This window comes from Episyrphus balteatus, chromosome 4 (genome assembly GCF_945859705.1).
Source record: "Episyrphus balteatus chromosome 4, idEpiBalt1.1, whole genome shotgun sequence".
Lineage (NCBI taxonomy): Eukaryota > Metazoa > Arthropoda > Insecta > Diptera > Syrphidae > Episyrphus > Episyrphus balteatus.
In genome coordinates, this window is record NC_079137.1 from 6,180,315 (window position 1) to 6,192,346 (window position 12,032).

At 30.2% G+C, this 12,032-nt stretch overlaps 2 protein-coding genes across 2 annotated transcripts in view; one reads left to right on the forward strand and one right to left on the reverse strand.

Moving 5' to 3' along the window:
* Positions 1-3,792: 3,792 nt before the first annotated feature.
* LOC129920236 (5-hydroxyisourate hydrolase) lies at positions 3,793-4,439 on the forward strand. The gene is made up of 2 exons (XM_056001494.1): positions 3,793-3,924; positions 3,991-4,439. Exons 1-2 carry the CDS (start codon positions 3,880-3,882, stop codon positions 4,351-4,353), a joined length of 408 nt encoding a protein of 135 aa, XP_055857469.1. The 5' UTR covers positions 3,793-3,879; the 3' UTR covers positions 4,354-4,439.
* Positions 4,440-5,481: 1,042 nt separating this feature from the next.
* LOC129918036 (ATP-binding cassette sub-family C member Sur) overlaps positions 5,482-12,032 on the reverse strand; it is a 61,961-nt gene continuing 55,410 nt past the window's right edge. Inside the window, exons 22-25 of the mRNA XM_055998345.1 lie at positions 7,556-7,683; positions 6,782-7,076; positions 5,766-5,962; positions 5,482-5,694 (exon numbers count right to left, since the gene is read on the reverse strand). Coding sequence (XP_055854320.1) covers positions 5,482-5,694; positions 5,766-5,962; positions 6,782-7,076; positions 7,556-7,683 — 833 coding nt within the window. The remainder of the gene's footprint in view (positions 5,695-5,765; positions 5,963-6,781; positions 7,077-7,555; positions 7,684-12,032) is intronic.

A 12,032-nucleotide genomic window follows, 5' to 3' on the forward strand; every position in this document is an offset into this window, starting at 1 on the left:
ATCAAGTGGTTTCCTTTATTTAAATTAAAGTTTAACCAAAATTTCTATTGATATTTCAATGAAATTAAATGTTTTTAAGTTCATGTACAATAATTTACATACAATTCATTTCAGGCTTTTTGACCTTTTAAGACTTTTGACATGAATGCCAAAATTTTGATAGTCATGAGACTTCTCCAATTGGCAGTTTAAAAACAACTTTGCAAAAGCATCTTTAATACTTTAAATGTACAAGAATGTACGCCACCTGCTGATAAAAACTGAATACTAAAAATAGTCAGAAGTCGTGTTCGTACTCATGAGTACTTTCAATAAAAAGAAAATTAAAAAAATTCAACCAAAATCGCATCTTCTCCCACAAGTTAACATGTTTAGAAGATATTGTACTAGAATAAGGATTCCATCTGCTCATTATTATTTAGCCCAGATCCCTAGGAGCTTTAAAACTATTCATGGCATGAGTACTTTAGTCGCAATTTTCAATGGAAAGCACCAATGAAAAGAATGCGATTTCTATTTACTCGACCAGAAGAGGATTAGAAGATTTGTTGTAAATGAACTAGATCATCTAATAGAAATAGCGATGTTGTTTTCTAGTTGGTAGACTAATCATGATGCGATGACTAGTAGATTAAGTACTACAATAAACACATGATCTGCCCAAGAAGATAGGAATGTGTAGATGTTGTACTAGATTTCTACTCATGAGTAGTTTTCCAGCTCCAAATGAGTGCGGCTTATGAGTAATTTACCACTTCGGAATGAAACTCCAAGCCATGTTTAATTCATTTCTGCCTGAGTAGATGTGGTAATTGCATTGATTTCCTTGAAATTGCGTTCCATTATAAATCATTAGTTAAGTACTTATGAGTAGTTTATCACCTCCAAAGGAACGGACTTATATAAGACGTGTTTTTTCTAATACTCAGTAGCTACTCATTTTTGATTTTATTCGCAAAACAATAATAATACACAAGTAAGTATTTGTTTTTATTGTTTTTCGAATAAAATAAAAAAATTAGTAGCTACTGAGTTGTAGAAAAAACACGCCTATAGATATAACCAACTAAATAAATTACCTGAGTAGATGGGAATTTTAGCCCTGTCCCATTGGAGGTGGTAGTTTACAACTAGTAGATCTTTTGGTTAATCTAGTACTATTATCTACTCATGCTCTTCTTCCCTAGTAGATACGATTTGTATTGAATTCGTTGAAAGTGCGTTCCTTTGAAAATCGCTAGTAAACTACTAGAAGTACTTTGTCACCTCCCAATGGAACAGGGCTTTTATTGATTTTCCTGAATGTGTGCGTTCTATTTACGTAAAAAAGCACACTATTGCACACAATCAATACAATTTGCTATCTATTCACACAGAAGAGCATCTCTTATTCGTAGTACTAGATTAGTGGTTTTTAATCCTCTCCAAAAGAAGGCGGCTAATGCTAGAACGTTTGTAGAAATTTTGTAAACACAAAAATGTAGCACTTGTATTGCCGTCGCCGAAACTTTTTGATGTTCGGGTTCGGGAGAGTAAATTTCAAAGTTCATGGACTATCCTTAACCTTACTGCAATAATATTTATTTAATTTGTTCATTGTAACTCTCAAAAGTTGAGTGTCTATGCATTTTGCATTAATGACTATTTGTTTTTAGTTATGGCTCAATGTTGTTGTTCCATAAAGTTACGAAAATCTAATCCAACTTTATATCAATATCTATAAAAACTTTTGGTCTTCAAACTCTCTTTTGTAGCACATTTAGGTTACATTTCAATTAGTTCTCCAGTCATCATCATCATCATCTTCATATTTCTAAAACAAAACCAAAAAATACTCTGCTTGAAACTTTCAAGAGAAACATGGATTTCACAATTCACATTCAAGTCGAAAACTTTGCCATAAGCTAAAATTGAAATTTCATTTTATTGTGAAAATTGAAATGCTCTTGCATTCTATTACCTCCAAAGTGTACCTATACCTGGGCCTGGCTATAAGCAACTTCGTCGTCAGTCTATATAGTTTGATACTTCATTTCTTTTTGTTTCTGAAGAAAATTGAAATCTTTTCGAACAAAAATAAACGATTTTTTGTAATAGGTACAAAAAAAAAAATTGTATTGAGGAATATTTTACTATGGTCCCTGGGCTTACGAAAGTATTCTTTGAAATACTCAGAACTATGAATTAATTGAAATTCATTTTAATTGGCTTCAATCTGAATACAAACTCTGTAAACTTTTAATTTATTCGCGAAGCGATTTTTGCAAAAAGGATATAAAATAAAAAAAGTAGGTGATGAAATGAAATGTGTCACTTTACTTTTAGAATCTGTAATTTTTAATTGGCACAATAGGATTTATTGAATGATTGTTTTATTTTTTATTGGGCAGGTTCAGAAACGTTAGGGACTAAATATTTAGGTAATTTCTCGGCCTCTGATTGGTCAACTGTCAAAAAAAATCCTTCCAATTTAGGTAATTTTATTGGAAAGCTAACTGGAAAATTAGGCAAGAAAATTTTACCTAAAAATCTAGGAAAGTTTTTTTTGTCAACATGACAGCTGATTGTTTTTAATTACAGAATTTTGTTAGCAACATTGAATTTATTTGTGTGAAAAACGAGTTAAAAGTGCATTATCGGTTAAAATTAATATTATTAATTTATTATTATTTGGTGTCTGCCGCATGCGATCTCTAAAATTCTCAAGTAAATTTCGAAATTTGATAATAATGGCGTATCCAAACTAATTTAGTCAATTTGCTCAAATTTCCGTTCAGAAAATGACGTTACCTAAATATCTAGTCCCTAATATTTCCTGAACGTGCCCATTGTTTTGTTTAATAAATATGAATAATTGTGGCCTGTATGAGTAAATAAGTATAATAGAGACTGCTTTTGTAATTTAAATCTCCAGTTTATAACAACTATATAAAATACTGTGCAGTTTAGAGCCAAGTTTTCACTAGTATTCATGAGTAGATGATCTAGTACATTTTCTACTACATCTATTAAAGCTCTTCCGCTTGAGGGAATTGCATTACTTTCCTTAAAATTGTATTCCATTGAAAAGCATTAGTTAAGTACTCAAAGGAAGTTTAAAACCTCTTAAGGAAATGGAATAATCTAGTACTACTAGCTGTTAATATGGAGGTGGTAGACTGCTGATTAGATCTAGAATATAATCAACTCGTGATCTTCTGCTGGAGTGGATAGATGTACGAGGTTGATATTACCTACTAGATTTCTACTCACGAGTAGTGTACTGCCTCCAAAAGTCCTATTCCATTGGAGGTGGTAGTTTGCTCATGATTAGAAATCTAGTAGGTACAACAAATACACATTCTCATTTCTTCGAGCAGATGATCATTTGTGGTGATTGTATGACTAGATCTGCTTATCATATGCTCATGAGTAAACTACCACCTCCAAAGGAAGAGGCTGAAAAAAACTCATTGGACTGCATATGAGTAGATATTCTAGTACATTAACTATACTAGATCTACTCATCGCTCTTCAATAAATGAGAATTGCGTTGATTTCCTTGAAAGAGCTTTTTTTTGTAAAGTACCTACTCATGAGTAGTTTACTGCCTTTAAAAAAGCTGGATTATACGACTTGCTTAAGAAAACCACTTCTATGTCATGTTTAAATAATCTCAGTTCCAACCTTTTCCCACGCCTTGCACACACCCATTTGAAACGTCCCTGAACAAAATCTTTGATAAGATAACCACAATGAAAGTGCCACTGAGTAAATTTGTTTGTAAATAAACAAAAACCGCAAAACTGTAAACCAAAATGAGATAACGTCAAGCTATACCATGACAAACATTTCAGTAAAGCTTCAGCTTCACGATGAATTCAGAAGACAGTATTTAACATGAGCATTTGGGAGCGTGTACGTCTTCGAGTTGAAACTATACAGGTACAAATTGTTTTCCCAGATTTTACATTTTTTGAAATTAAAACTTTATTTAAATTAATATTTAAGAATCTTGATGAAGTAAAAATGGTAGATGATCGAACACTTTCAACTCATATCTTAGACACATCCAAGGGACTAGCAGCCGCAAATGTACCCATTACAATTTTTCGACTTGAAAATGATTCATGGATTAAACTAAGTCAATCGGAGACAGATAATGATGGCAGAGTATCAAAACTCTTAACACTGGACCAATTTCAAAGTGGCATTTTTAAGTTAAGTTTTGATGTTCGCAAATATTTTGAAGCCAACCAAGTCAAGAGTTTTTATCCTTTGATTGAAGTTGTTGTTGAATGTGAACGTGGGCAACATTATCATGTGCCATTGCTCTTAAATCCCTTTGGGTATTCTACTTATCGTGGAACGTAAAAGATTAAAATGATTTAAAAATGATTGTTGTACAATTGTTGTCTATGAATTAAAAATATTAAAAAGATGTAGGTGTATTATCTCTTTGTCTGTTGTTTTTTTTTATTATTTAACATGAAAGATAAATAAATCAAAAGATAAACGAGTTGAGATAAAATCTTTTTTTTTTTTTTTTTGTTGAAACAATAAACATGGAAGAAAGAAACGACACTTGTACAACTGTTTCATGCAACACGTATCCGTCAGGAATAGTTGACACAGTTTGTTATCATTATTCTATAATGTGTTTCAATATGCCCTGTCCTATGAAATGATATTGAAAAGAATGCACCTTCAACGAAAACAATACAATTCTCATCTAGGCACTCGTGCAGAAGAGTCTGAGCAGATGTAATAGTAAACGTACTAGATCCTCTAAGCATGAGTAGTATATCAACCTATAGTAGAAAGCTGCTAGTGACAACACCCCCGTTCTTTTGAATGAAGGTGTAAACTACTAATGAGGAAATAATCTAGTACATTTACTACTATAGCCCTGTCCCTTTGAGAACTGGCAAAGTACTACCAGTAGTTTACTAACGATTTTCTATGGAAAGCATTTCCAAGCAATCAATGCAATTTCCATCAACTCGGCAGAAGAGCATAAGTAGTTTAGTAGTAAATGTACTAGATTATCTACTCATGAGTAAACTACCACCTTCAAGGGAACGCGGCTTATAAATTCTCATTTTCTAGCTCTTTTACCCAAGAAAATGGGAATTGCTTTGAATTCGTTGCATTCCATTAAATATCACTTTTAAAGTACTAGAAGTACTTTGCCATTTCCAAAATATCACCTTTATTATGATTCTCGTTTGTCCTTAAACGACTCAAAATCGACTAAAGGTCTTGAAGCCAAAATTGAGGCTTGAGTAAAGCAGCTATTGTGTCGTAGGGAAGAAGGGCAAAGATGGGAGGGAACTATGATGTTAAAGGACTATTAATAACAAATTAAACATTGGTTTTATTTAATAACAAAAATAAATACTCTGTATAAATAAATTATAATTTGTTTCTAATAATAATAATAAGCACGAGTACAAAAATAAATACATTTACAGGCTTTTTAACTTCCTATTAACTTTTTTTTTAACTGCTTTTTGATTTAACTGTCACATCTGTCACATCTGTCACATTTGTTACATCTACTACTACTGCAGCTGGTATGTGTTCAGAATTAAGTAATGCATAAAAATGTCCATTCAAATTTGATTGCAACTCAGCTGGAGTACCATCTTCAACGATTTGTCCATTTTCCAAAACAATAATTCTGTCATATTCCATTAAAATCGAAAGTCGATGCTATAAAGTAAAAAAAGATGAGTCATGAGTATGCATACAAGACCTATGTATATGTAAAAAAAACTCTTTACCGCTATTGTTATAATTGTTCTTCCTTGAAAAACTTTATGTGCTGCTTCCATTAGAGCGGCTTCAGTGGTTGTGTCCATTGAACTTGTAGCTTCATCAAGGAAAAGACAAACAGATCCTCTCAAAATTGCACGGGCAAGACAAAATAGCTGCTTATAACCACCACTCAATGTTTTACTGCCATCATTTATTTCAGTGTCTGTTTATAAAAAAAAACATAGATTGCAGAAACAAAATTGTTATTTATAAACAAATATTAAGGACTGCATAAAGTTAAAATTCATCTTAGAAAGAAAATGTTATTTAAAAACGTTAAACATCGTTAAATAAATCGGTTTTTAGGTTAATGATGAAAACATAGGCCTTTGCTGGTGTTTTTGACTAATTAGTCTCTTAAAATATAATTGTAATAGAAGTTTTTGGTACTTAATCTGTTTTTTTTTTTTTACTATTTTTTCATTAAATATTGGCTTAAAGTAAATTGGCTTAAAGTAATGAATTGAATTCAATAAACTACTTATGTATATGATCTAGTACATTTACTCATGATGCTCTTCTATCCGAGTTGATTGCAATTACAGCCTTTGGAGTTAGTAGACTACTCATGAGTTATGAGTAGATGATGGACAGATCTAGTACTACAATCTACACAAGATCTTCTGCTCGAGTAGATAGGAATGTGTAGTTGTTGTAGTAGATTTCTAGTCTTGAGAAGTCTTTCACCTTGAAAAGGACGTCTAATAGTAGCCCTATTATGTCTGAGGTTGTAGTTAACTCATGAGTAGATGAAACGCTGATCTAGAACTACAGATAACACATGATCTTCAGTTTAAATAGATAGAATGTGTCATTGGTAGTACTAGATTTTTAATCATGAGTTTTAAACCTAGTTGCTATCGGATTTAAACTAATTTGTTTTCGTTTTTTAACATGTTTTCCAATAGGCTAGAAATGCAACTTAAAACAAAGTCGTAAGAAGGTTTTAATAAAACAAATAAATAGAAATCGTTAAACTTACCAAGGCCCTGCGGCATTGATTTGATAATGAAATCCTTAAGTTGAGCTAGTTCTAAGCACTTCCATAAGTCAGCATCTGAATAGTGTCCTCTAGGATCTAAATTCTCACGTATACTAGCATGAAACAAATGTACATCCTGTGGAATTATCGATAGCCTTGATCTAATTTCATCTGGATTTATTTCTGCAATAACCACATCGTCAATTAATATTCGTCCTGAAACAGTCTCGAGAACACCAAACAATGACAAAACTAGTGATGATTTTCCACTGCCTGTTCTACCGCAGAGACCAACCTTAAGGTAAAAAAAAAAAATACATACATATAAACTCAAGCAAATAAAAATAATTTTATAAAAATCGGTCCAGTTTTTCTGTATAACTTGAAAAACTCCTTTAAATGTCAATATACATTCAATGGTTCAGTTAAAAATGAATCAATATTACCTAAAATACTGTTAACCTTTATTTTATTCGCCTATGCTAATAGCATGTGGAATAATTGTGGATCCATTTTTAATCCACAAGATAAATATGACCAAATGTAATAAAAATAAAATTGAAAAAAAAAACCTTTTGCTTACACAGGACCAATGTTTGAAATGTAATTTCCAATACGATAGATTTCCGATCCAACTAACCAACCAACCAAACCCAACCGAAACCAACGAAATCAACCATCCATTCAACCAATAACCAATCGACCAATTGACCATACAGTGTTAGACACCATCACCAATATGGGTTGATACCTTCGGTAAATATTTATACTAACCCTTTGACCAGCGGGTATTTTCAAAGACAAATCCGTGATAACATTTGCCTTTTGGCCCTCATATCGTATGCTGACATTTTCAAATGTGATGTCACCCTTTTGTGGCCATGAAATTGGTACCGATTTATCTGCAAATAAATGACAATGATATTAAACAAAAAACGAAAAAAAAATTGATATTTGTATTCAATTTTAGAAGAGATGATGATTGTTTTTGTTTACAATTCAATAAAGGTACGTACCTACTAGGTTTTAACATACCAATACACATGATGTTGTAATGGTATAAATATATGTGAAATCAATTTGTCAAGGTTGCCTGATGGTGACGGCAAAAATTAAAGACATGTACATTAAACAAAATGGCACGTGACTAAATTGTTCAATTTTATACCCCAACATCGATTTTAAAACTTCGATATTTAAAATGCAATGTTATTTTTTTTTTTGTACTTTTATTTTTGTGGAGAGGAAATATTTTATTTACATAAACCAATAAAAAAAAAAGGGATAAGCCCACTTGTCAGAACGTGTGCTAGGGGGTTTAAAAAACAAAAATGGATAAGGGAATTATCTTTTTAAATTGAAAACATAGGTAACAGGGTTTTTGGAGTTTTAAATAGAAAAAATTGGTAATGAATTTAGGATAGGTGACGTGTTTTTTGAAAGAAAAAAAAAAATTGCAAAAGGTTGTTGCAAAAACAAGTTTTTTTTATTATTAATTCTGAGAATTTGCGGAAATCAGGACAAGTTTTAATTTGCCTCTAAAGCAATAACAAATTAATACTTTTTTAAATTATTCCCTTTTTTACAAAATAATATTTTTGAGTAAAAATGACTTATTTAAAATATTTATTTATTTTTAGAATTTAAATATACATACCTACTTTAAGATAGAGATATTACAAAGCCTGTTATTTTAAAGAAAATTTTTGCCAAATACCAAACAGATACATAGAACAAAAAATCCTTAGATCCTAATTTGGTAAACAAAAAAAAATTAAATATGTACCATTGTACCTACACGAAAGCAGGTTTGAAAAGAATCCGTTTTATTTTTAATGTACTGTACACGTCTTTGTTTCAAAGATGAACTACTTTGATTTATGTGACTTTAAGATACAAAACCATCAAAAATTAACCTTTTTTCCACTTTGATTTTAATATGTTCATCTTAAACGCAAAATCATTCAGAATAATAATTAAATCAATGTGGTTTTCATTGATTTTACGTTGTTTTATGGTGGATTTTCCCTCAGTGTATTGCAAATAAAAAAAAAATTGCTTTAAAAACAAAAGTTATTTGCATACAAAAAATTTATTTATTTATTTGATTGGAAAAGAAATATATTAAGGTACCTATTGCAAGTAAAAATATTATGCATTAAAAAAAATGTTATTTCAAATGAAAGAAAAATGGCACTGGAAAAAAAAATTTGCATTGCAAATGAAAATATTTTGCATACAAAAAATTTTTTATTGCGATTAAAAAATTTTCTGCATCAAAAAAAAAATCAATATTTTTTTTAGTATTCATCAAATTTCTTACAATTTTGGCTATTTGACCATAAACTAGCTATTTCAACAATAATTTGAAGCTAATATAAGGGAAATAGTCAAAAAAGTAAGATGATGGAGAAGTTAAAAAAAAGTGGTTTAAGCCATGACGACTTCCCTCGTTTGTGCTTCTTTGCGTCCATATGTTCATCCACCAAGGGGCCTAAACGGATGGATGAATTTGCTTGAAACTTGGTACAAATGTTTTCGAGGTGTTCAAATTGGATAACGAAAATACAGCGTTGCCGTTTTTTGCGAAAATTGACCATTTTTACTTGCGATATTGGTACTATACATATATCAAGTTATGCATTCGTACAAAAAAAAAAAGTTGAGATAACATTTTTCCATGACATTACGATGGTAGACAATGCCAAAAAAGTGGGTCCCGGAAGTCCGTCTGTCTGTCTGTCAGTCTGTCTGTCAGTCTGTCTGTCTGTCTGTATAAGGAGCTACAGCCTAAACGGATGGACCGATTAATGTCAAACTTGGTATGTAGCGTTATTCTGCGACTCTCCAGAGGGGTTTTTGGAATTAATTTTTTTGGACCAAAAATAACGGTACTTGTCATATACCGAATTTAGTAAAATTGAAATATCTCAAAAACGGCTCCAACGATTTTATTTAAAAAATTCAAATGTTAGTTTTAAGCTAAGGTCTATCTTTCAATGAAAAAATTTTTTTTTGAAAATCATTATTAACGGTACCTGCCATAGAACCGTTTTTTTCAAATCCGATTATCTCCGAAACTGCTTATTCGATTTCAACGAAACTTTTTGTGGAGAAGCATTTATATAATTTAAATATAAGCCAAAAATAAAATTTTGAAAAAAATAATTTTTGGATTTTTAAAAAAATTTTGAAAATTTTTTTTTGAAAAATCAAATTTTCGAAAACGGGACATTGAACTTTTTTGAAATTTTGTTTTTAGATGTTGATTAGTGATTTCTACCAAATGACATACCAATTTTATTTTAAAACTTTTTTTCCAAAAAAATATTTGTAAACAAATGTTTTTTTTAAAAAACGACTCTTACGATTTTGAAATTTTTTTTTCTAAAAATGCATGTTAATATATCAATCAAAACTGCATACTTGTTTTGGAGGGCAATTTAATTTGTTTTTTTTTTCCAAATTTCTATATAAAAAGTCTTAAAAATTTAAGCAACTTTAACTCTAAGAGCAAGTTCGTGCGACCCAGTCGTGCATTTTATTTTAGTTGATCTCGTATGTTTCACAATTCATAGACTGATATTTCTAAGAATAAAATGTATTCAAAGTCTTCCAAAAAATAAAAAAAAAATATATTATTTGTTAACCTCGATTTTTTTCTACTGATAACCAAAAGCTTTAATTTTCAAAAGTTATTCAATACATAGAAAAATTAAAATAAAATTGGTTTGCATTACTAAAAAATATAACAAAAGCTGAAATTTGGCTCAAAAAATAGTAAACTTAATTTGATTTTTAGAACATTTTAAGTTCGTTTTTTTGTGACATATTCGGTTTTTTCTTAATATTGTTTACGTTTTGAAAATACGAAAAAAAAGTATCATAAAATACAGTATTACTGTATTTTTTTTTTAACAATCAGTATCGATGAAAAAGATTTTCAATTATTGGCTTAAAACAAATTTTTCCAAAAAACTGTTTTTATATATTGCTGTTTACAATATGAAATGTTAGAGGGTCACTGTGGCGTATGTGTACTTTTTTTTAATGAAAAATCTAAATGCACATTATTCTATTCTCGAGTAGTCCACCAAAGTTGAGATTTTTTGGCCCGTTTGTGCCGTTTGCAGTTTAATTTATCATAGATAGGTTTGCGATTGGGATGCAGCACTAAAGAATAAGTTTAGAGTATGTAAAAAAAAATAATTTCAGCTAAGAAATGCGGTTATGGTTTAACGAATTTAAATATGTATGCTCGTTTGTATAGTAGAAGCTTTTACGTAACCTCAGAAGAAATATAAATAAACGTTACGTCTTAGGTTTTTACCGACTTCCAAAAAGGAGAGGGTATTCCATTCGTCTGTATTTTTTTTTTGTGTTTGTTACCTCATAACTTTAGACTGATTGAACCAATTTTGATAATTCTTTTTGTATTGGATAGCTGGTGGCTGCAATGGTCCCATTTTAATTTTGTTCAGTTTTGGCCATAGGAACTATTAGAAAAACCATAAAACCCAGTTTTAGCCATGGAAGTCGGTTTAGTTTTTTGATAAAAATGATTATTGGAATTATTAGCTTCCTTTTTGCAAGAATTGCATGTTAATTTAACAAACTTTTAATGGCTTTAGAAAAATAGATTATGTCTTGATAAAATGAAAAATTCTCGCAAATCTGTATTATTGACAAGATATAAATGCTGAGTTTGAAAAGAACACTAAAACCAATAAAAAAAAAACATCTTAAGTCGAATAAACATACTTTTCAATTTCAATAGAGAAAAGTAAATGACGACAAGGAGAACGTTAAGAATTAATAAAATTGGACTTACTGCAAAGTCATGAAAATAAATAGTAAATAATGAGTATTTGTAACATGCCTATTCTAGTCTGTCCAGAATCTATCTATAAATTACTCGTGCGGAATTCCGCATTGATTTTTTTTTTTAAAGGACGCGATATCAAAGAAAATGAATTTTATGTCTTATATATTTGAATAAAAACCCGATTTCCTATTGAATATAAATGCAATTCTTGTCTCATTCTATATATTGATCAAGTACAAGATGCAATTTTTTTTACTCAAAAGACAAAAAATGAGATAAAAGACAATCCACAAAAAAGTATTATGAACTTTTTTATTGCAGACGTTTTTTTCAATGAAGAAAGAAATATAAGAAGATTTTCTTAAAATTGCTTTTTCGAATTGGCAATTGATGTTTTTATAGCGCTTAAGAGGGTTTTTTTGATTT

Coding starts and splice junctions, on each gene's coding strand:
- LOC129920236 (XM_056001494.1), top strand. CDS start 3,880: ATGAGCATTTGGGAGCGTGTACGTCTTCGAGTTGAAACTATACAG. Junction 3,925..3,990: donor TTCGAGTTGAAACTATACAG/GTACAAATTGTT, acceptor TTAATATTTAAG/AATCTTGATGAAGTAAAAAT.